Source organism: Calonectris borealis, chromosome 3, assembly GCF_964195595.1.
Source record: "Calonectris borealis chromosome 3, bCalBor7.hap1.2, whole genome shotgun sequence".
Classification (NCBI taxonomy): Eukaryota; Metazoa; Chordata; class Aves; order Procellariiformes; family Procellariidae; genus Calonectris; species Calonectris borealis.
The window spans coordinates 67910615-67936990 of record NC_134314.1 but is presented as its reverse complement, the minus strand read 5'-3'; the positions used below and the strand labels follow the sequence as shown (position 1 = coordinate 67936990).

At 38.5% G+C, this 26376-nt stretch overlaps 1 protein-coding gene across 1 annotated transcript in view; it reads right to left on the bottom strand.

Moving 5' to 3' along the window:
- Window positions 1-26376, bottom strand: part of ADGRG6 (adhesion G protein-coupled receptor G6) — a 125740-nt gene that overhangs the window by 38170 nt on the left and 61194 nt on the right. Inside the window, exons 6-12 of the mRNA XM_075145981.1 lie at window positions 24211-24279; window positions 20992-21075; window positions 13740-13825; window positions 12313-12365; window positions 12173-12226; window positions 2699-2841; window positions 1907-2021 (exon numbers count right to left, since the gene is read on the bottom strand). Of these exons, the coding sequence (XP_075002082.1) occupies window positions 1907-2021; window positions 2699-2841; window positions 12173-12226; window positions 12313-12365; window positions 13740-13825; window positions 20992-21075; window positions 24211-24279 (604 nt within the window). The remainder of the gene's footprint in view (window positions 1-1906; window positions 2022-2698; window positions 2842-12172; window positions 12227-12312; window positions 12366-13739; window positions 13826-20991; window positions 21076-24210; window positions 24280-26376) is intronic.

Sequence of the window (26376 nt, the reverse complement as noted above, 5' to 3'; positions counted from 1 at the left end):
ACATGGCCCCTAGTGAAATGAAATATGTATGCTTGACAGTGGAAATATGTGATCAATTAAGTGACAGTGCTGAGAGAAACTGTAGTTCTTTTGGACAAATTCCCAGATGATTTCTATACTGATTTGTTAAACTGCATCAGTGGAAAATCTGGCCTTGTATTTCAGGAAAGACCCAAATGTTGACACAAACTATTATGCCCCTATTATGGCCTAATCAGATGCTGTTTCTGTAATTTCCCTTTGACATAAATGGCTTTGATCAAGTCAATAGCAAACCGTAATACCTCTCAGAAGAATATGCACAGGAGCTATGTGGAGATATAAACTTATGCCACCCACGAAAACTAGGGCAGGTCACCATCAGATCCAGGTCCAAAGTGAGGGACAGATATAAAGATTTTTTTTTTTTCAAAATGCTTTTTAAAAAAGTCTTACCATAGCAAGATACCCAGATATGGCTCCAAAATCAAACACACTTTTTCCTCAGTTTTCTTTAAAGACAATCATGTTATCATAGCATGGCAAAGGCAGGATGGCGAGTGGGGAAAAGTTATCCTTTCACTCAGCATGATAGAATGAAGTTATTCTTCAGTTGATCAACTTTATTATAACAGCACACCAGCAGGTAACCTTCTACTGTGGGATGCACAGGACTAGAAGAGACCATGAGAAGTACTTCCTCTTCTCTCAAAACAAATCCCACCTGTGCTCCATATTGGCAAAAGCTAGTGGAGGCAGAGGCAAGGAAAGCATAGCACTGGCAGAACACAGTAATTTTTTTTACGAGAAGTGCTGTACACTGCTGGACAGTCAATGGTATTGTGTAGACCACAAATGAACAATAAAGATAAGCAATACTGGGGCAGCAAAGGCCAGAAGCTTTAATTTTTAATGATTCTGAGGCTCTGACATAAAAACAATTTGACTTCTACTCCCTCTACAACAAAAGTTGGTCAATCAGAATCCAGCAGTTCTTGTACAAGATTAAGAGACTGAGGAAGTGAGTTAGTTAAATATAATGCTGGTTTCTTTCCTGTTTGGCACAGAACCTCAAAGCTGATTCATATCCATGTTGCCATATTGTTTTCAAAAAGTAAAAGATCTGGTCTTCTCAGAACATGTTCCAGATGCAATATGGGCAGATAAGACTACTACATTGCGTTTAATGGTGACCATCCTAAATACTGAAGAAATGAATTAATATTGCATCATTATAGCCATGTTCAAGGCACTCAAAGGAGATCAAAGCCATATTGTTTTGGTAATATATCAAAGGAAGTAATAATATTCCCATTTTACAAATGGGAAATAGAGATACAGTGTCTAAATCTTTTTTAGATGTTCACAAAGGGGAAAATTTATCTAAACCTCAAAAACACAAGGTCAAATATTTTAGCATGAGATTATCCCCACCTTCAATTACGACTAACTACTGGCAAAATGCTTGTTTCACAGAATTTCTGTTACTTTCCCTTAACAAGATGAGAAGTTCTGATTTAAACCAAATACACATCTCATCTTCATAGAATTTTCTTGAGAACTTCTTATACAAGTCAGATAGTAGTAGCAGAGTGGTAGCAAATGTGAAACTCTGGTTTCGGTAACATAAGCATCATGACTTGAAGTAAGCAGTTTCATTCTGTAAGAAGGTGCTATTTTTATAGCCACTTTGAACATGTATTAATTGTAGGCTTCAATACGCCCTACAGAAGTGGTAGATGAGCTTTTTTTTCTTACCAATGAAGTACGTACTCTTACTGCACACACATAATCTCTCACAGTATAGAAATCATCTTCCTGAAACACAATACCAGCCAGTGGCAACCATTATGGAGGATGCAGTTTAACTATATAACCAGAAAGTTGCATTTGAAGCTCTCAGCTTCTCAGATATTTGAACACCTACCAGGTTCTTGATGCAGTCTGAACTGAGCTCCCATGGCATAATGTGAAGTTGGTCACAGTTGGTCTGGTATCTGGCCAAAAATAGTTTGGAGGGTTTTCTTCAGCTAAACATTTTTCTGTAAAAATAAAAATATATCAGTGTTAATGGTAAATTTCTTCATGTAATCATCTTCCATTTCTTGTCCTCAGCTCATCAACCAGTCTACAGCACAAAGCTGTCTTCAAATGAAATGCTTGGTTCTTATCTATAGAGTAGTGGCAATGGAGGGGTGCACAACAGAGGACAACATATACTGCTGCTGCTCAAGGGAAAGGATTGAATGCGCATGCTGCACCCACCTGCACTCCTCCAGCCCCCACCCCAAGTTGAATGGGAAAAGATGAGAGCTAAAAGGAGATTGATTAAGGGCAGCAGCTGGCAGGAGCACAAACAACAGGGCTGAGGAGTGGGCATGAGAGGCCTTGGAGATCCAAAATGTCTCTTTATAGCTCTGGCTGTAAATCATACTTCTTTATCCTCAAACTACCAGAGGAGCTGTCAGGAACTGTCCCAGCCTCTTCGAACCAGACAGCCAAACACTGACTAAAGCAGTGTGGACAATTGTGTTTGTGTTAAAAGAGATACCTCGAGCACAACTCTTTGAGATTAGCAGAACAATGAGGCTTAAAGGGACAATTTAAAATCTGAAACAGTCATACTGTTTGGAAATGTGTGATTATTTTAACACAGAAGATGTTTATTTATGGACAAGCAAACAAAATCTGTTGTGTAACAAAGCCGAAAACTACTTACCCACTGGATCAACATCCACAGTATGAAGCTTATATCCTCCTTCCATGGTCTCATTATTATTTATGAGCTTCTGTCGGATGTCTTCCTCTTCTAAATTGATGTTGTTGGTAGAATTATAAACCAGAAGAGCCAAAACCCCAAAACTGCAAGGAAAATTATCCGAGTGTTTGAGTCAGAACAGCAGAGGCCAACTGTGTGGAAATAAAAATATCTGACAAACTCTGGTTTTCTGAGTATGGAACAGTGTCACCAAGACAATGTTGCTCATTATCTGTGAATTAGTATGTTTGTATATATAGGGCCATGACAAGGAAGTACGGTTGGGAAATTTCATCCTCTAGTTACCATTAAAGCAGCATCTCATCAAAAGAGCTAAGAAATGTTTTCACAAGATTTAGATTATTTTAAAAGATATTAAAAGATGAAAGCATAAAGTTGTAAGTTGTGAGTTCTAAATGGCCCTAATTAAATTTAAAAATCTGGTTGCTGATGGCTTAGGAATTTAAGAGCTGATTCATCCCACCCTACAAAACTTGTCAGGATGGGACAAGTCATCCTCCAGAGGGTCTCTCTCTCCACTGACTACAGAGGAAGACTAGAAGATTAACGAAGAACAGATGCCTAACATTTAAATGTCTAAATTTTGATGGAGTGAAAAACACCCTGACACACTTCTGAAACTTTTAGTCCTAATTAGGAAAGTTTAGTTACTCAGATGAGTAATTCAAGTTTGAGCAGTAATGGCTGTTTTGTACTGTAGCCCACTGCTACTTTCTTGGGCATAAGAAGTAGTTCATAGTGCCCAAGTCTCTTTCCTGTGAGAGAAATAAAACAGTCCCCACCCTTGTCCAAAAACATAGCTTTTCTGGAACGGAAATAATGAACAGAAAAGCAGTTCTAGCAGGACACAGGAAAGAAGTCCAGAGTGGAAGGCTCAAGAATTTCCTCCTGGGACACAGAAAACACATGTTGGAGAAGAGAATATGTTGGTACCCAAGAGCATTGCTTGGCTCTGGCTAGTAGGAGGTGACGCCACAGAAGCATGGAACATTGGATCTCCATGGGAGCCAAAATGTGGAAAAAAGGAAAAAGCAAGCTTGCTTTGAGCTGTCTTCATCTTAGCCTTGCCCTTGGATACCCAGCAGCCTGAATAAAGACAGACCTTCGCGGTGTGCGAGCAGCTCCTGGCAGCCTGGGAAGGGGCAGCACTGCCAGCACACGTACCGTGAGCGGGGCACACACCAGACTGAGCTGCTTGCACCGGCGGCCCCCAGTGCAAGAAGGCAGCAGTGAGCTAAAGGGTCCTGCGGAAGAAGAGTAGGAGAAAAATCTGTAGGGGTGCCGTATGGGAGAGGGCTAGGAGGGTTTTCAGGTACCCCTTCCTAGACAGGCCAGGGCTTCAGTTCCAAAAATCTTCCAGAAAGACAGCCCCATGATGACAGCTCAGAGTTGCACTTTCCAGAGGTGCCTTGTCTGGTACAGTATGAAACTACAGCTTAGTGTACAAATGTTGCTCTTAGATGGCAGATTCAACCCCATTTCTGTCAGATATCATTCTGAAAACTGAATAGCTCTAACCAATAATTCTGAACTACTCTCATTAGTGAAATGGCATTAAAAGAGATGGCATTAGAAAAAAACCTCTCAGTCTAGGAAAAAAATACAAAGAAGAAAAGCAAAGCCCAAACCTCATAAAGAAATCACGAATGTGAACTAAATACTCCACACATTTCACTGTTGCAGATGTAAAGAAATAAGTAAATAAATATACACGTTCCCTGGTTGGTTTTTTTTTTTGTTGAACATCACTACACTTTTCTTTTTTCTTGACATATCCGCTGTTTTACTGGTAACATGTTGCTGGAGAAGAAGATAAAAACGTGACTACCTGCTCGCTTGGCTTGTTTTTATCCCAATGGATGTATTTTAGCAGAGAAATTTCAGCTACCCCTGGCCAGGTCGCTCCTGCCCTGCTCCCAGAGATACTGAGTTCCTCCTAACATTCCTTTGGTCTCTGTGGAGTGTTTAACATGTGGCAATAGCCTCAGTAGGGTGGATGTGCATTAGCAGGCTTTTGCTGTATACCTCGGATATATTACGAGGCACAAGTTTATTATGGCATTTATTTTTAGCAGAAGCATGGAAATTGCCTACGGGATTGCCAATACCTTCAGCCCTCCAGTACTTCAGCCCCAGAGTCTCCTGGCACTTAACCATCTTTCCTAAAAGATTCTGGCTTCACTCATCTATTCCCTTTACTTCAGAAGAGGAAAACTTAATATACTGATGCCACTCCCTACCTCAGCACTTTGGCTGCAAAACAGAAGTCATAAGTGAACAGTCACTGCTACTACTATGCTGCCTATTGTAGGACTCCCAACTAACCAAAATGATATTTAGTACCCATAACTGTGCGGAGGGACAATGGCAACAAAACAGAAGGGATAATAATAGATGAAGTAGAACCGGTTACAGTCATCTTGAACAATTATAGAGAAAAGTATTGATTATGAAGCACTGATAAAAACAATTTGTTAAACCACTTTGTAACTTGTTTTCTGAGAAACTCTTAGAGCACAAGTCATGTATACTGTGTAATAAGAGCCTATTCCATATTATGATGAAAACAATTTCTATAAACTTTTGAGGATGACTCATGCTAGCTTCCCAAAGTAAATAAATACCTTTTAACTTGACAGCTGACGCAATATGAAGCTGAGTGCTTCCTTCCACTTTTGTCACACTCAGATCCCAGAAAGAAAACATTTTAATGGTGAAGAACAAAATTCTCGATTTGGGAAACAGTAGGCCTACACTCAAATAAATGGCAACACTGCCATGCTCTGCTGGTGTCACCGGATTTGCTACACCCACCCTTACATCTTTTATTGCGTGCCATATAAAAGCAGATAAGATTCTCGCAGCAGTAATCAATTACAAATTACACATCACCCACAGTAACCTGTACTGCTAGTAGTATTGCTGTCAATATAAAAAATGGACTGTGGTATAGGTAAACACAATGGGGATAAGTATTTATGCCTCTCTTCTCTTTGACCGAAATGGCGACAGCTGTAGCAAGCAGGAAAGCAGGGAAAGACCGGCGTCTATCCCACTTTGTCCTGCTCCGTTGAGCTAAGCTGGCTCAGGGAGAGTTTATGAAGCCGCATCCTCATCAGAGGCACAAGAGGCGGTGGGGGTGCCTGCACTGCCATGGCGTGTACCACAAAGCCGGCTTTCTTCTCCAGCAGCGTGACTCAGAGCTATTCCAGGACAGTGTGCCTACACACGGGGCAATGCGAGGAGCCTGAAGGAAGGATTAACAAACCATGCGAACCGTGCAGCACAGACTGTCTCATACCTGAAGATATGTGGTTGATAATTAGCAATGCATATTTCTCCTGTCGTTTCAGTTGTACTAGACAGGCTGAACTAATACTGAATTATTGTGGTTGTCAAACTGTTTAACAAACCACTATTGATTTCTTTCGTAGTTTATGTTACTTGATTTAAAGTATGTACAGAATCATTTTTAAAGCACCTAAATACTCAGGGAATCTAAATTTCCTCTAGAAGTCACTGGGAATTTCATTCCTAACTACCCTGGCATATTTTAATAAGTTTTAAGATGTCAGCATTAAATTCTTTACCAATCTTGCTATTATGTTGGCTTTGAAGATAAGCAGCAATGGGTAGCTATAACTCAAGACTGGCAGCACCGGTAGGCCCACATAGTCACCTGTAAACACTACTAACTTCTACACATTAACTGGACAGACAAAAAAAGAGCTGACTATTGCAGAAGTCACTCAGTGAAGATGTAATACAAACAGCAGATACAATGTTAGAAAACACACAGAATGAGACAGAAAGAAACATGAAAGTAGAGGGAAAATAAAAGCATTCCACAAAAGCATCTGAGCTGTGGATAAACTTTTACTTGAGGTGATTTTGACTGTGATACCATTAAAATGTTCAGAACAGAGAGCAAAAAAACAGGACTGGGCATAATAGACACTTTCAAAGTAATGCCAAAGATGAAGAGGTTAATTTCTCAGCACAAGGTGATGTTATAGAAAAAATATAAAAACTGAGCCTTCAGGACGCAAAACTAAAAATTGCAGCTACTTTTTGGACTACTAAAAATAAAACCATCCTAAGTCTTCCTTTTAAGTGAATGGCCATTGTATCAGAACAGTGCTGTGAGCAGCATGGTCACGCCTCTGTGCCTGTCCTTGTGTCTCCGGGCCTTGCTCCTCCTTGCAGATCTGGTGTGGGAATACAAACAAGTACAACTTTTCAACAGAAAGCACTTATAATATGTGATGATTTGGTATGAAGACTATTCGTTATTAAAGAATGTAGCATAAAGGCAAAACAGGAAGGGCTGGAATCCCTCACATTTTAACAGCTGATCTTTGCTGAAATGAGTTTTTGGTTATGCTTGAACTATGTTCCAAAACAACAAAGAAAACCCCCCATTCCCCAATACATTACTTTCCTAAAAATGGCATCTAACAATGTCAGGCCTACACTAAATCCAGTTAAAGTCATTGGAAAGACAAAGGAAGTCATTGGAAGCTGGATCAAGAGCAGGCAGCTTCAGCAGGAGACTAAGAAGGGATCATCCTTCAGTCACTAGGGAGGAATTCCCAAATTCCTCCGTCTGTGATGAAGGCTTTCTTTACAGGTCATGGACACAAGATGCCAGCAGGGCACTGTGGAGAAACCTGCAGATTTCTGCTTGGCTCTTTGCTGGTCAGTTTTTCAAGCAGAAATATTACACATAATGTACACATTATGTGGCATTTTAAAATGTTGCTCTGCACCGGTCAAGGCTGTCCCTTACGGCCTTCGGTAACACTGAAGTTGAAGTCGGGGGGAGTAAAGGTGGGCCAGGTCCAAGTTGTTCCTAAAACCTCACCAGTAGAAACCAGGAAAATTTTTAAAATAGGAATAGGCATCACAGATGTGTTCATTTATAAAAAGAATAGCATTATTATTTCATAACAAATAATCTGAAGTCATCTACAAAGAATGAAAAGCCTAATATTTTACTCGGTAAAGATACTTAGGACTGTAAAAGCAAAATTATGCTGCTCTGATGTTGCTAACTCCTGCCTAAAACTATTACACCATCTAATTAGCTTAAGTTTTATCCAAATGCATTAAACTTTCCATTAAGCAACACAGCACCCAAGAACACAGCATGCAGGAGCCTGAATCTGCCTTACTGACACTGGTGGCAAAACTCCCACGGACTTCAAAAAAGCAGGACTAGGCCTGGGCAGCTCTGATTTCCTGCTTTCCTCTCTCTTTTCATTCCTAAGAAAAGGGATTTCTGTTTAAGTTTAGTGGTCTTTACACAGCTTGCTACCACTGTGCTTTTTAATTTGGATGGGTTGTTTAACAGCACTAACATTAACATAGTTTCAGATAGTAGAAGCAACTGAACACAGGAAATAGGCCAAAATTATGACAATCAAGTAGTGGAAGTTGGAGCAAGCACAATCTTACTTGTATGTTAAGTGGAGAAAAGGTTATAAATTAATTGGGGACTGAATTCTCAAAATTGCTTGCAAAATAAAAGAAGAAAGGAGAAGCAGGGGAGCTGAGCTACTGAATAAAGACCAATTCCCCTACTGAGGCAGTCCTATATAGTCATCTGACCTAGGATCAGTAGGACCCTTCTGAGAAAAGCAGCAGCAGCAGTCCTAGGAAGTTCTGACAAAGCTGCAGAGTCATAAAAAGCAAAGAATTAAAGAAAGAAACAAACACGTTTGTAATTTATCCACAAATCGGCTTCACTTTCAAAGGTTTGTGCAAAATAATGGGGGACAAAGAAACAGCTATGTCCATAGCCCATTCTGAACTCCTTACTTTGAACTGCTGCCCTCTCATTAAGAGACGGAAACAGTATGACCAGAGGGAAAAATTAAACACAGACACGAAGTCAAGTATAGATGTGATAAAATTCTGTCTGTTAAAGCAGTTAAAACTTAAAGTTAAGTATTTAAAGTAGTTATTAGTTAATCTACCAAAGCATTAGCTTGATATACTGCTGTCATCCAGAGATCTCACAGTATTTAAGGTGCTGATAAAAATATGCACTTTTGGGCTTGGCACTGTGTGTCTCTTATCACCATGTACGTAAATGCATAATAAGCACAGTGTACTTTGGATTTCTGCAGCTCACAGAACACAGCAATGAAAGAATAACAATCCACTTCCATATTTTTGTTTTGCTCTTCTCCAGAATGCAGTACAGTTTAAAATATTTATTTGGAAAACACCTATTTTTAACGTGCCAGAAAAAGCCAACTTCCTACCTCCCACTTCCAGCTTCTATTTCTTCTCTGAATCATTCTCTCTAACCATTCTTCCTATTTCACTTGCAAGAAGACTAGGTGGGGAGACCGATAACAGAAGTTCCTTGATAAGGTAGCAGTGTGGTAAATAAGGGTTGAAGCAAAGCAAAATGCATAGAAATGGTTGGGAAAGGTTGTTTTTTGTTTGGGTTTTTTTTAACTGTTGTATAAAATATTAATCCAAAAGGTAAGGAAAAAAGATGTGATCTGAATGATAAGAATATGAACTCATGTAAAGAGAGGGAAAATTTCACAAAGACCAATTTAAAGAATTATGATAATGCCTTAGAAATAAGAAGGCTATGATCTTGTGGAAAATTCAGAAAAGAGATAAGGTTTAGTGAGTTAGAGTAAGACTAATATGTTCACTTCTGCAAAAGATAAAGTTAAGGCCATGATACTTATGGGTTAGGTCTTAAATTTTAACTGTGGAGTGAAATTCTGTTCAGTTGAACATGAAGGTAAATGGAATAAGAAGTACTTAAAAACTAAGGGAAATAGAGGAATATCTAAAACAGCAACAGACTTATTCTTGACTATCCAAAATAAAGAGATAAGAAAATCTTTGGACAACTATTCACAGAAATAATTTACAGGAATATTTAATTAATAGAAACTGTATGAAATCACACTGTGAGCAAATTACATACAAGAACTCAGCCATAACATTTCAGTGGATCACCTGAGTGGTGAGAAATTAACATTACTTCCATCAGGGATCAAAAACTTCCAACCTGTAACCTGCTAATTTTTTATACCCCAAAATGTTACTCTGGTGTCTTGTAGGATTTCCTTAGAATCCTACCCAGGATGAATCCAAGAAAGTGGAAAAACTAGCAAAGTATCTGGAAAGCAATGATCGGGAAGTAGTAGGAAAAAAAGTTTGCTTTCTGGATCTTCAGAAATTCAACAGATTTCTTCCTCACAAAATCTAGAAACAGCTGTGTGAACCTCAAAGAACTGGAAACCTGGTGACTAAATCCAGGAGCACTGAAGACTACTGGGAAGCTGATCCTTCTTTTGTTTCAGAAGGGAAGCCATGTACAACGATAGACATATACTCAGAAGACCTAAAGCTAGGAGAACACCAACTTTTCCCAAATGTTTCTCCTGTAAGAAGTGAATGATGCATGAAAATATATGCAAGACATGAAAAATACATGGAAAAACAGCAAAAAATCCTGTGTACATATATTTCTATATATGTATATGTGCATATAATGTGTAAAAAGTGTAATTTTTGTTAGTCACATATCATGTAGCTCAATTAAATTTTTAATTATCCCTGTGTAACCTCAACCGGGTTGCTAGGTTGGGCAGAATCTTGACTTCTCTTTTTTTTCTTTTCTAAGAAAACATGCACAGCATAACAGTCCTGATTATTTGGAGAACAGTAACATTTTGTGTGACGTGATTAGCATTTATACTAAATTATTCAGAATGATGACAAAATGCCATTTGGCCTTGACACAAAGTGCACTAGGGCCCATGAGAAGACTAGTTTCTCATTAGACCAGGCCTCCTTGAAAACCTTTATATTTTATATATGTCTATATATATTTATATAGACATATTATGAACATGTGCTTCCCTTGCCTCTGAAATTACATATGATGAACAAAATAAATAGGAATGGGTTTATTTCCCCGTAACAGTGATACATTATTAGAAGTAATTTAGTGCCATATTCACTGTACGTCAGAAAGGGAGGGGAAGAAAAGGGAAAGGGAAAGGGAAAAGGAAAGGGAAAGGGAAAAACTAGAATAATTTCTCCCTCTTCATCTTTTTTTTATAGACCAGGAAGAAGAAACAAAATCCAGAGGACAGCATGTGGGAAGGTGAGACACAAAGAAATCAGGTGCATAACCTAGGGGAGAACAGATGCTGACAAGCTGGGCTGCTAGCCTTGTAAAAGAAGTGCAGGAATAAGGATATGGAAAGCTTTACCTTCCTCAGAAGTCTTAGATTGTTGGTAAGACTTGAGGCATGGTCTCCACTTAAAAGGTTTTGCTGGCATAACCGTATCATTTAGAAGTGTGAAAAAAAATTCCACCCACATCACTACACCCTACTGTAAATGTAGGTCAAGCAGCAAAATAGCCCATTCAGAGACTGGGTTTACACTATACCAGTTAAATGATTTTGCCAATAAAAGCTGTCTTTCTGCTGTGGGTGTGTGGGAAGGAGATAGTACCTTTTACAAATCTTTTCACGTCTAGGTATAATCTGTAGAAAACTGGAAGCATCAGTAACTACTTCCTGATGGTAAATTGGGAATACTGGGCTATCTCTGAAATTAAACAGCCCAGCTGTTATCATGGCAGTTCTCAAGAGTCAGCAGTTAAAGTCCTTTTCTACAGGACTTTTGCCTACACTGCAAACAGATACATCCCATACCCACTTGTTGCCCTTCCTCACAAGACTAATTATGTTTTGGTTTCCTCTTCTTAATTTGGTCCTAAGATTCACTCCCTCCCCATATACCCTTCAGAAATCAGTCTGCTGCTTTCAAAGAAATCCCCTGAGGCCCAATTTTCAGGGGGCGTGACCCATCTAACTTTCTTTGGCTGCCTTTGAGGCCGTCCCAACTCCAGTGCCTCCGAGCCCAGCAGAAGTCAGGAAATGAGAGCATATGGTAAATAGTTTAACTCACACTAGTTTGGCTTTCAATTCTAGCATGATTTTTCAGTGTTTTGCATCAAGTAAGACGTCTGTTAACTCAAAAGGCTCTGGTTCAAGAGAATAAATGCAGTGACAGTGGATAGATACCAGTGTATCAAAGCTTGTTGCTAAAGAAAGCTGGGTGTGCCATACCATGTATATATGATACGTCTATCCAGTTTTGTGACAGATGAAACCTGAGCTCTGAAAAAATGATCTGTTAAGGTTTAAGGCTCAGTAGGTTTAAACCAAAACAAACATGATAACCAGTGTTAGGTTTCTGAGCACATCCAGAGCGCTCAGCTCGCCAGTCATATATTTACAGACTGGCAGCATATGCCCAATAATAGACAATGAATCCAATAATAGACAATAAAGCCTGTTGTAAAGCCACGTGTAATAGCAGCCATTGCCTCTATCGAGAACATGTCTTTAAAAATTTTACCTTTTAATACTTCTTTTTTCTCTTACTCCCTCTTTTATGGAGCCAGGGTGGATGCTATAAAAGAAATAAACATTAATCAGGGTGGGCTAATTCTCAAAAGGAATGAGAATTCCCCAGGAACATCTTCCCCCTTCATTTACCTGATGTTGACCACATACACAGTGTAATTCCAGTTCTGGAAAGTACGGTTTAGCTGAAAAACAGGAAGACGTTGATCACATGAATGATGAGATGTTAATGGGGCTCTTTGTTGCTTAAGACAGTTAGAATTTCACCCTTCTCCCCCTTGAGAAATCCCCTTCCGTTTTTCAAAGCAAGGAGAACACTCTCCCATTTCAGTGAGGTGATTGTTATATTAGATGTACAACTGGTAGTAAGAGATGTGGGCTTTTTTACTGACAGAAGGAAATCTCTATAAGGTCATGACACAGTGTATAGGTGAGTGCACAGGACGCTGAACTTTTCCTTTTCTCACTCTCTTCCTCATCTTAAATTCGCAGAAACACTTTGATTAGAAAAGATTTACTGACCAAACTACAGGGTCAATTTTCACCTGAAAGTCTACAAACTTATGACGATCTTTTTTTCAGACCTTTGTACTATTTATTCTGAATGGGCAATGGCTGCTCAGTTTTTCCCTCTGGGAGACACTTTTGCATACTCTGCTAGGGCCAAGTGACACCCTTCTAGATTCTTTGGCTCAGGCACCTATGTACTTCGCCTGGCTACTGCTGCTAGGAGAACAACCTTGGCAGGTGTGGATGGCTGCATTTCTAGTTTGTAGATGACTATAGGTGGTTTGCCTTCCTTAGCTTCTGAAAACTGAAAGCCTCCAGGTTTATTAAAAGAAAAATAAAGATTACCGTATATTTATGACATCATATTTTCATGAAAGTAGTTGGTATAAAGACTACTTACAGATCGTGTGAGTGCCACTATGTGAACTGTCAAAAAGGACAGAGAATATCTGTATTCAGACAAGGAGAAACTTTCAGAGGCAGGAACTTCAAGAGGGCTCAGGAAGGAGCTTCTGTCTGCTAAAATGGGCTGAGAAACCAGGGGCTACTAGAAAACCCCACAACTGACCTATGGCAGAAGACTTCTGAAGTAGAGAATATTGGGGTAAATTGGAAAAGTGTATTGCCTCACACAAATGAACGCTGCCTGTTTTTTCATTATTTCTATCACAATATAACTTCAAAACCACATTAGTATTTGGGGAGAAAAATTTCGCTCTATATAGTGATGTTGGAACTTAGATACCTACCTCTTTCAGTGGAGAGTTCTGATTTCTCCATACTTTCCAAAATCTCAACTAGTATCTACATTTCTTAAGAAGCTGGCTGGTATAGTGGAGACATTTCAAAATTTTATCTATAGTGCCTAATAGCCCCAGCTAGACCTGAATTCATTACTGTGCAAATCAATAACAGAAAGATCTTCAGAGAACACATATTAGTTTAAGAATTTATTTGGCATTCTCTCTTTTTTTTTCCCTTTTCAGTTTGATAACATCAACGGGGCAGATTCGTATATGTAATCACACAGGAAAGAAAACTTAACTTACCCATTCTGCAACCACATCATGTACTTTCGACACCGAGTCGGAGTTGGAACTAAAGACAGTTATAGATATCCTGTAGAATAGCCCACCTGTCCATTAAAAACAGCATTATAATGTTAGAAACTGAGCAAATTTACCTTTTTAATAATGAGACTTTAGTTTCGTGATGAATATAAATATCGGACTGAACCCCAGATACAAGCACACCTCAAGCTCTTGTTGGCATTATACAAGTTTGGACTGAACAAGTCCTGCAGGCTTGGGCCCATTCTCACTAGTCCTGTCGAACTAGACAAGAATTTCCTCCCCCTCCATACTTTTAGAGACCCTTGAAATGTGATGTGGAAACTCACAAACAATGTACATATAAACAGGATTTTGCATATGCCTTTAATGTGGTGTGTAAAAGCAAGATCATGAAAGTGTCATGAATTTAAAAAATAATCATAATTACTGAAGTCTGTAACATGGATGAATTCTGCTCTCAGTCAGATGGTTATAATCCAGAATTCAGCCACTGCAGATTAGACTTAAAACTTTGTGAGAGCAGATAAGGCTCATCAATTTAAAGTAATAAGATAACTGAGGACAAAATTAGGTGGGAGAAGGAATATCCAGCTCTTGGTTTCACAGCACAGTCTTTACTCTCAGGCCTGGCGATGGCCAGATAGTAGAAGAACCCACATGAGCTTTACAAAACTAGCAGCTGAACAAACCATCTTTCAGTCACAAAATGTGTAATACTTGGCTTGGAGCAATTTTATATTCAGTAAAATCGTTTTGAAATGGCACCGGGTAAATACAAATTCTCTTTAAGCTCATGAGTTGGTGGGCAGCATTGTAAGATTTCACATCTAATAAATAATATCAAATCATCTCATAGTTATGCTCTGTGTTAAAAGTCTATACTTTCCACAAGTCAAATTTTTTTCATTAAGCTACTAAAAATTCTGTACGCTCTGGTTGAATAAAATTTCCCAGGATGTGGGGGAGGTTTAAGAGCTTCTAGATCAATTCACTTGCAGGTATGCACACATGTGGGATTGCTTGGTTCAGGGATGTTACCAAACGAAGTTGTGGGTCTTGATCAGAGATACATGTATTTATACAAATCTTATGTAAATCTTAGAGACACTGCATAGGACGGAACAGGACATGACAACAATTGTACAGGAATCCCTTTCTGTCTCTTCATTGTAAAGGAACTGCTCTATCTTTCTGAATCTAAATAAAAGACCTTTTATTCTAGTTATATACATGTGGAGCAAATTTTGTCATTTTACAACTTCATAGATAATAATTTCACATGAGCTTGAAATAAAAGTATCTGGAAAAAAATTTGAAGTCAGTATTTTCTGATTTAATTGTGCATATTGGTTACTATCCTATTCATGAGCTGGCTTGAGTATTGTTCGTTCTTCTCATGATGGAATTGATCATATGATCACTGAGATTAGTATGAAAATTCCTCTGCGATAAAATACTAAAGAATCAATTTCTTGCAGGAGGATGGTTTACCAGTCACCTTCTTTGGTAAGCTGTGATTAAATTTTAGATATGAGTAGAATGAACTTGCTTGGTTTTTGATTTATTGTCTTTTTTCCTTCCCTTAACTCAGCAGACACACAAATTTGGTGTGCAGTTTAATCTGAAAACATTATTTTAGTTTGTTATCATTACTGTGATAGTTTCAAATAAAAAAGAGACAAAATAAGTCTTTGAAAGTAGAAAATTGGACTTTGGGCAAGTTGAAAACACTTGCAAGACTTGGATCTCCTTTATATGTATATATTTCTGTATATACATATATTCAATTTTATATGTGTAATGTACCTTTTATACAGATACACACATACAGAAAGTGTGCATTATATATATTCTTACTCATTCATATATAATCATATATATAATTATAACTTTATTTATATAATTATGTATATGGACAAAATCACCTTAATATAAGAATATGCAAAGTATTTTAAAAATCAAACATAGTAACTACAAACTAGTCAACAGCTTCAAGATCTCCATCAGATAGTGACCCAAAGCATGTTTTAATGAGGCGAAAAAAGAACAAAGAACTAATCTACATTTTTAAACACTCTCAGGAGACTGCAATGGCAGATAGTGAAAACTAAAAATGATTTCTCACTCTCCAAATTAAACAGTGGAAATCCCACCTCAAAATGCTGAATAAAATACAAATATTTTTATGGGCAGAAAATTGATGAAAAGTAGCCAAAGATAATTTGAAAAAAGAGGAAAAAAGAACCTGGAAAAACAATTCTCCCCACACCCACCACCAACTACAAAAATATCATGATCAATGAAAAACCAGCACTGTTTTTTTTTAATTCTGTTAGGCAAATTATCCAAAAGTTTCTTTTGGAAAATCTTCGCTTTTTGAAAGTTAAATCCTAAAAAATATGTGAATACTGTAAGTGAAAAACATTCATACAATCTCAAACAATAAAATGGCATAAAAATATATAGAGTACATGGCAACCCAATATATTATTCTCACAATCTCATGAGAGTTGTCTTAGAGAAGTACATGAGAAATTAGAAATCACGTTAATGACATTTACTATAACTAAGATGTTACAAATTCCCTTCTACATAAAATTTCTATTCTAAAATCTTTTCATATGCTAAATGGATCTATATCTAAAGGATGAAAGTCAGCTACTTCTATGTTCAGTCTACCAACTGAATATCTAATAGAGAAGATGATCTGGGTTTTTTCTACATCTAGCTTGACATACTGTAGTTGACCTCAGGTTGACATAGGCAGCCCAGCTCAGTGAAGGAATAACATAAACACGATAAAAAGACTTCAGGAGAGCTAGTAAGTTGATTCAGTGGTGGATAAGGGGTGGTATTTTGGCTTGTCCCAGATGATAAATTGGCCGAGGAATGAACATGTGCCGAAACTGATGACTGATGGTACATTGCAGAAGAAAGTGGTATTTGGGACTGCATGAAAGAGTGATGGATTGCTGCTCCAGGTGTTGTCAGAGTGCCGTTCAAGATGGTCTCTTTGTGCTGAATAATAACTCCACTATATGAAGATGGTAAAGGTATCGCATCATTCATTATTTCAGTTCTTGACGATTCCAGAATAGAAGAGAGATTTGCAAAACGTCCATTATCAGCATTTTCAAAATCCAAGGTGTGAGTACTAACAATATTCAGAGAAGGCATTCCTTCTCTGTGCTTGCTAAAGGATCCATGCACCTCTCCTTCCGAATCCCATTCGGAAAGCCTCAACATGTTTGTTGATGTCAGAACAGCAGAGTTCCTTATGTCTTCATTATCACCAATGATTTCTTCTTTTACTGCCCATAGAGAATATCTCAGATTGTCCCCTTGATTTTCAACGGAGTTTTGTCCTAAAACAATTAGATGACGTCTTGGTGTTACTGTTGTTGGCAAGCTTAACTCTGCTACATCCCAGTGAGGAATCAGGGTTGGAGAAATTGTCTCAATATAGTTCTGAAGACCTTGTGGGAGTGGATGTGTTGAGTAGCTGTTAGGAGGTACACTGACTCTGAATTTTGAGTCTGAATGAAGAAGGTACCCTAATTCCAAAGACAATGTCAGTGGAAGGAAGTCAGAACTCATCGAACTGATGTTTTTTAAAAAAACACCTGCATCTATTTGAACTTTACTTCTTGCTTTATCAATAGTATTTGTTATAGCATCATTCGCTGAAAGACTTTGAGACTGCGGTGATCCATGTGTTTTTGTACTGTTTACTAAACTCTTAACTGGTGTATTGATCAAGAAAGAAGCTTGGCTATCCCTTGAACATGAAGGCTGGCTTCCTGAATGTGTTGGAAGGACAGAAACAAGCTGCTGCCTATTGTTTAGGAAGGTCATGTTGGTTTGATCACTTACTATATCCGTTCCAATTTGCATATGCAAACTATCAAATATCATTAGTTTTTCTGTGGAGTTTTCAAGTACCTTATCAAAGGCACTTACCTGTACCTGTACAGAGGGTTGACTCAAAGGTGCTTCCAGGGAAGGAAAAGGAAAATCAAAATAAAATTCACTGTTGGAAGACACGGTTAGGTTTGCAAAGTTCATTGTTGACTGCAACTGTGATACTGTCCTGCCATTACTTTTTGAAATTCTCTTTGAAAGGCCTGGAATAAATGAACTAAAGATCTGTGTTTCCAAAGCTGATGCATGACTAGAGAAGTTCATTTCTTCAGGCTTGGGACCCAACAATCTAATGGCAGATGCTTGTTCAGAGATACTGTCAGACTTAGCAGGTGAACTAATGGATGGCAATCTCTCTGTTGGGGAAGAAAGCAGTTTATTAAATGAGAGCCACCAATTTTCTGATGGCTCCCCAGAAAACACTTGAGATGCTTCTTTCAAATGATAGGAAACGGTCCAGAAACTTGCTGTTAAAGAAGGGGCAATATCTACATATTTTGTTGGAAAATCCAAGTAACCTGAGTCCCAGGAGTTGCCAACTCTATTAGTGTTCTCTGGCTCTAATATGGAAAAAGCTGATTCTTCATTTTGATTGCTATCATGAAATGCATCTAAATTGTTCTCCAGTACTCCATTTCTGAGGGTCTCACTTGGCTTTTGAAAATATACTGAATGTTTTAAATAATGAGACCAGTAATTGCTATTAGATATAAATATGCTGTCACTTTCCAAATATATGTCAGTCAACGACTGTTGATAAACAGGCAGGGTCATTACAACATGCTTAAATGCTGAGCTTGTCCAGCCTGTTCCTACCAGAAGTGCTGAAAATGTTAGTAGTTCTCCACTATGTCCTAGGACTGAATTTGTCACTTGGATGTCAGGCATAAATTTTGTGTATGTTTTTTTCACGTTTTGAAAAAAAGTTGTTGGGTTTTCACGTGGAGTCTCCACAGAGGTTAAATTTGTAATGCCTCCTGAATGATGTTCCTTAATGTGCGCAGATTTTCTAAACTGAAATTCACTGTTTGCTGCTAACATAGAAAAATATTTCCTATCAGCATCGCCTTCTACCATTTCCAGGTAAAAATTTTCAGATGTGAAGTCTAGCAAATCTAGCCTACTTTTTTGGAATGATGATTTCTCCTCTGCAGGTGACATAGATAAGCTAGAAAGAGAATGATGTCTGTCTTCTTGAATGTCAGAGGTGATATGATGATGAAATACAGTCTCACTCCAACTCTCAGGCTCCAAGACATCCCTTATATGCATGACATTGGTTGTGCCGCTGCTGGAGGACAAAATCCACATGGCTTCTTTTTTGTGTTTGTACGCAGTGCTGCTGCTGCTGACGGGCGAGCGGAACGCTGACTCAGAGTCTGAACGATCTAGCCCATCTGCCAAAGATTGTTCTGCGTTAGGACTTCTGTTTTGAAGAAGAGGAACGGCTGCATTCACAGAAGGCTCTGTAACAGCACCTGCTGCATCAGAAGTGCCACGAAACAAACTTCTAGAATCATTCAAAGTATTTTCATTTGGTAACCGATTCATTACAGTATTGTCTACGTCGATTTTTTCTGTAAAGGCAGCCAAGGTATCATTGCCGGTCTCCTCAGAAGCAGCTGATGTGGACACAGTTGGAAGAAGCAAGCTGTACGTGTTTTTTCTCTCTGGGTTCTCATCTGCTGAGTTTTTACTGAAACGGAGAGGCCTTTGTTTCACTGGCCAAATAATTGGGGTTGAGATAATTCCTATGCTTTTGACCCCTTCTATCTTAGACTCTTGCTGCCTCTGGGGTCGTGAATGGGAGGATTCAGGAGAACTTCTCTTCATTCTGAAGATAACTGTAGCAGGAAGTCTGAATTCCTGCAGGTCTGTGTGTAGTAAGCCACATAGTTAATGGATTAAAGAAAATATATGCAACTTAACTGTCTGTTCTTGGCTGTGTGCTCGTGGTCTAAAAATCAACTAACCAAGAGTGGAAAATGATGCCAGTTAGCTGAGTGAAAGTTTAATTTGCTTCTACTGTAAATGAATTTGGCTTATTTTTCTTAGTCTTTCTACTTTCTCTTGGGAGTTTCAAAGCCAAAGAAAGGACTTAATTGTCCAATTTTTATTCATGCTAACATTAATAAGGCATTCAGTTCCTTCTGTAGTTACAAAAATCAGAGCTAACTGCTCAGGCTGAACATAGAGTGAGTGGCTCCACCAAAAGAAAAAAGCACAATTTGGAAGAAATTTTCAATATTTTCTTCTTACTTCTACAGCTTAGTAAATCCAAACAGGTTGAAGAGAATTCAGATAAATTCTTTCACATTTTCTACTGTACTGCCTGATAGCAAAGGTACAAGAAATGATCCACCAAGAGAAAAAATACTCCAAGAATTTTAAATCCTGCAGTAACAACTGATGCATTTGGAAAAAACAAACAAAGAAGCCCCCCCTGCTCCCCAGATTCTAATTTACTTCTGTGGAGCACACTGAAAAACAAATCTTTACAAAAAATATCTTTAAGCCTTAGATAAAAATTGCAGAAATCCATCTCTGTGTTGTTAATAATGTTTAACAACTATCTTTAACGAATAAATATTTTAGCAGTGCCTCACAAAATGATGCTCAGTCTCTAGGAGACAGTGATATCATAGAATTTGAGAAAACCTCAAAAGAAATCCCCGCTTTTTTCCTGTGCTAATAATAGGATCATTTACTACCTTATTTTTTCCCTTAATCTTTCTAAATGAAAAGTAAATGATATCTGATACTGTCAACATTTTCCCTAGTAAAGTCTGATCCAGCTCTTCTTGAAGTCAGTGGAAAGATTCCTATTGACTCAGTGGAAGTGGCTTTGCTCCATAGGAACGATTCCACTTGGCTCCTGTGCCCAACTAGTGAGGAACAGACAATCCCAGCATACTACCACCCTGGCTGCACAGGCAGGAGCTACGTAATGCCTCATAATCTGCACCCTTAACACACTTCAATAGCGTGGCTCTTTTTGGACCCTTTTTAAAAATCCATCTCCCTTCCCTCGTTCTTTGCATGGATAAATACAATGGGTGACACAAAGTGAGTCCCTTTTGTAAAAAAGCCAGGAAACATGGTACAAATAAACACCGAGTTTGGTTCTGTTCTCATTTGCACCATTCTTACATGGCCCAGTGAAGTTACTCCTGATTTATTTCAGTGTAAATGAGATCAGAACTGAGACATGACCCTTGACATTATGATACTATGAAAACACACCTTAAAATACAATAAATTTGCTCTAGACACAGTACAAGGAAAAATGTAACACAGGATTTCTTACCATTGTTTGGCTTATCGTTTCTATTAGTATCGGGCATGTTAGTGGTGACAGTGGGTGGTGTAGGAGTAGTAGCATTTACAGTAGCTGGTAATAAAGATGAGAAAGAGGTGAACTTGAATGAAATATGAATGTTAATAAGGTAAGACATAATGGGAACAACGCATGACAATGTAAAATGAAACCATCTACACACAATGCCATAAATGTTAAATAAATACATTATTTTTTCTGCACAAAGTGATGAATAGATATGAACTGAGGTCCCAATCCTGCAATCTTCACTTTCACTGACTTCAGTGGGAGTTTTGCCAGTGTAAGGTTTGCAAGATCAGTTCTGTACTGCTTTCATAAACTCAAAACACTCTTACAAGAGCTTCAGATCCAAACAGGTGTGCAAAGACCAGAAAATAGATCTTATAAGTTCTAAGATGCATGCACTTAGAATATTGCTTTTGAAAAGAATAATTGTTCCCACTCAGGGACTGAAGATGACAAACAAATACGAAACTAAAACGCCCTTGTAAGGATCCAGTTAACTCCATTGAACTCCTTACAATGAAGAGAATTGAAATCAGACTTGGAATAATTGAGGTGGAATATATATTTTGAAAGCTTCATGTAGGATCTCAGCTGTAATGTTCCCACTGACACTAACAGGAGTCACCCCACACAACCCTGGCAAATGTTTCCAGTAGAACCAGCTAGAACACTTTTCAAAATTAGAGTGAGGATCCAAAACTGCAAATTTCCCCCGCAGCGGATTGGGAGGGTATATCTGCTAGAGGAATTCAAAGATCATGCCACTAAATTTTCAAATAATGGTTTGGAAAATAATTTAATTTTATCCAGTAACTCCCAGGGAATGTAAATCCACTCACTGACAGATTTCTTTTTTCCTGAAAACCCTTTTTAACACCTGAAGGTTGGTGCGGTATAACCTCACAGTATTGCATGACTTTTGCAGATTTTGACCAAGAACCAACCTGGAAAGGTTAAGCAATTGTATTTTAGGCAAGAAATTGCACTTTCGATTTTTTATGAGGTTGTTTTAGCTAACCTCTTGAGTCTGAAAGTCATAAACTCAGGTCTCAGCTTAGGGAGCAGGTTCATCTTCAGGTTTCAGTGAAACAAGAAACTTAGGGAAAGAGAAGGAAGAGTTGGACACTGCAGCAAACAGGTTCTAACTGGGAAAGTGAGTATGTAAAGTGACACCCTAATACAAAAAAGCTCTTCTTCCATGTAACTTCAGGGCTATATTGTCTGAGAAACCAGTTAAAGGCTTCTTACTGATTGTATCTTCCAGCCAATGCAGTTAAAGGAGGCATCCTCCAATGAATGAAAATATTTACTACGCATAATGGGGAAAACGGCTCTTTCATCAGACTGTAGCTGACATAATCTGGCATCCACAAACTTTGTTACTGGTGCTATTGCACAACACACAACAAACAAACAAAAAAGGAATCCATACTGGCCTCTCAGTTTAAAATAAGTCTGCAGTGCTGACAGAAATAGACAGACAGACATATTTTTATGATTTTCATTATTATGACACTAATGATGATGATGATGATGAACAGGGTAAATCTAATCTGCCACCTCCAAAGTGACAAACACAGAACACCAGTGACACTTTACCAAACACTTTTCAGAGAAGGAAAGAGTATTACCTTCATGAAAGTACTCATAGTGTTTATTGAAGATGTGATGGTCTAAGAAGTTAACAGAGGCAAGTTTGAAAGGTAGCATCTTTTATTAGAGGCAGTATCTTCTACTAGACAAGTTAATAAAGCTGGAAAAAAGGATGAGGCCTTTAGAAACACAGGCTTGTTTCGCTGAAAGTGTGTCCATTTCTGCAGCCGTATTAGCTGACCAAATGAAAGATATTCTCTCGCCTTTCACACCATGCCATTTTGAAAGAGGAAAACGCTCAGCGTTCTTCCAAAAGAATACACAAAATTCTTTATATGGTGGCTGTATTACCCTTTACATATAAAAAGACTAATACTGAATAATTGTTGCTGTCGCACTTACTTAAGGTATTCAAGTAGTATTATTTAGATCGTATTGTGCTTTGTGAACATGGTGCCTGAAAATTACTGTTTGAAATCTGATTATGGACATAACCAGCATTTCACTTTCCTTGTGGAGACCAGTACAATATGCTCCAAGAAACTGAACCAAATTTACCTCAGGAAAATCTGGGAGAAGTACACTGAAGACTGACATAGATCTCTTACTGGCTTCCCAAGCAGAGAGCATTTTCCTTTTTATTTTTAAGCTAAATTTGATTTACTTGTTAATGTCGGTTTTGAAAGAGTTCTGAGGTTTCCTGCTCCCCTTTTATATTTTACTCTCTCCTGTCTCCTTCTTCCACTATTCAGCCTGAAAAGGGTTACAGAGCTAGACATTATTTTCGGTGCAGCTGCTCCTGTGATTAAAGTTTAACATAGCATGCCACCTCATTAGCAGGTCTGTGTTCATGAAGGTATTGTGGAAATGGGCTCATGTTGTTTGTATCGAGCATTTTTATAGAACTTCAGCCTCTAAGCAGAGCAGAAGGAATTAACTGTCCTTGCATGTCCAATGACTCACATGACATGGAAATCTTTAGGGTTCACCTATTTCTTGCATTCAACTGAGCTGACCTTTAAAGACACCTAATGAATTCTTATATGTGGTGATTTTTACACCATTACACCATCACCAAGTGCTGTAACAAGTGTTTCATTAACGAATAGCTGCTGGATTTTGCAGTTTGATGATAAATTTTTACCTAATTTCAAAGCTAATTTCAAAGCATCTAGCCTTAAAATAGCTTATTGGAAAAAAATGAATAATAGTCAGTTCCTTTATTTACATCTGCTCATTTTTTATTTACAGATGTACCCACTTCTTATCCTGGTTAATATTTTACTGTCAAAATGTGCAGGAGGAAAAGAGATGGAGAAAGAAATGAAAGCAGCTGATTAATTCAGTTTTGATATAATGGAGACTATTTGGAAAATGTATTATCAAGGGGAGTGATCACATTTTTTCCACATATTGTACATACAGGACACCCACACACTTGATGAGACCAAAGAATTCCTTTCCTTGTTATTTTTTATTGCAGTTCACCCTTTTAGAAAAAATAATAGAAAAGAAATGGAATAAAAAACCCAAGGAAAATAAAGATTTCCCAAAGATGAAACTGTGAAAATGACCTGGGCTTCTTACCTTGGCAAAGGCTTCCCAGGTTTGCACAACTGGTTGGTTCAATTGTAGAAGAGGGAATTAGGTATGAGCCTTTAGAAAAAGAAAGTGAAATAATTAGAAAGGTTTGGCTATTGGGCATAAAACTATCATGTCTCAAAATATGTTATATCTTACAGTGACACAGTCTTCTTCGTAATTTCTCTCAGTGGCAAAACTGATACTGCCATTTGCCTGTAAGACTTATGTGTTTTCATTTTCTGTTGCGGCTGAGGGATCCATGAAAACCCCGCTGACTTGCAAGTTACAGTCACTTACGTATCCTCCCATGGTTTTCTTAGCTTTTGCTAAATAACATCGCATTAAATGAATGCAGCTTGCGTGTACTCTGTGAAATGGCTTTAAGCAGAGGGGTCAGTATGGCCATAGGATTTATGCAATCTTCATGAGTAATAACGTGCGCCTTGGAGAAGCAACCACGCTCTGCTGCTGTAGCATGGGTTACCCACCACACACTTCTGAGTAATCTGCCTGTGACAGACACCAACCAGATAAAAGGTGATTAAACTTGTTCCTCTGCCCAGAGCGTGGGCGTGATTAATATTCTGGTATGCATGATTTATAAGCAGATAATGTTATAAGTCTGCATCTCTGCTGAATTATTCATAACAACATGCACACACTTTGATGATCTGGAGACAAAAACAGGGCATATAAGAATAGCTACAGAAGAACAACTGGTGAAACTGCATTAATTACACTTTGTGTATCCCAGCAGTTCAGCTGCAGATACAGCCGCTCTTGCACACTTTGTTGAAAATAATGGGGCCAGAGAGCATGGCATAATCTGAACCTACTGGGAGCACTGCCCTTTTGGCTTTTGCTTTACCACTTCAGAAACATATTGACTCAATGAGGTTCTCTCATGAAACATTGTATCCCTCGATAAAATTAAAGAGCCACCACCCCTCAGCTCCTAAAGACAACTAGGAAAATATTTCCTGTGATGCAAGAACACATGAAGCACGGGGCCTTGATGCAGAAATCATGTCACACCACAGATACCATTGTATTGCCGACAAAAATAGGACAGAATTTAAAACATGTGATCCTCAACAAATGTTAAAGCTCAGATTTCTTATTTTTTTTTTGATGGATTAAAATCGGAGGAATTAGCTCAAATGGTAGGGCGCTCGCTTGGCTTGCAAGAAGTAGCAGGATTGATGCCCGCATTCTCCCCAGGACAGCAGGGCTCCATCAGGTGTAACGGTTACTTGGGAAGACAAACGCCATCACTCCCAACGTCCCCCCCTTCCTTCTTCTTCCCCCAGCTTTATAAGCTGAGCATGACGTCATATGGTATGGAATATCCCTTTGGTCAGTTGGGGTCAGTATGAAGCCAAGTGGCATGGTCAGTAATGTGAACAGCAGATATGGACCTGTATTACGGACACTTTGTGTGATATATCTAACTCACTTCAAATGCCTAAAACTCAGACATCCGTATCTGCTCATCACGCTAGACTTTCTTTACAGTTAGTGGAGAGGAACAGACACTCCTACAGCAAAAAACTTCTGACTTCACTGAGACATCTTCTCCAGTATGAGATGCACTGACCTTTGGAAGAGCCTTTTTCATTCCACTATTCATAAACAGCACTGAGGGCAATTAGCTCAGCCTGAAACATCATTCAGCTGCCTAAGGTGGACAGATCCCACCCTGAGTTAAATTGACAGTGAAATTAAGAATTCCTCTGGCCTTTGGGAATGAAGGACTCATACCAAGTGTACATGAAGCAAATGCAATTGCAGGCATGGACAGATGTGGGGCCACATTACCCTTAAACTGAGTAGATCATACCCTGCTCTAGGTGTAGCCAGTGCAGGCTCCAAAATCAGTACCAGAAGTTGATGAAATGCTCCTCTGAGCTTGCCTGCACTGAGCTCTAAACTGGTGTTGTTACACCACTATCGTTACCTAGGCTACTTGTTTTAAAATCAGTCCAGATACCCAGGCTGTGTACATATACCTTTAAATGCAAGCCGTGCGAAGGTATGGCAATAAAAACAGAATTCCGTCAAGTCTTCCAGAAACACCCCACCATGATTGCACAGCTGTGAAAACATTAGTCTAAGGAATAAACTAGGAGAAGGTAAAACTATGAAAAGATTATCTGGAACAATTTGCCA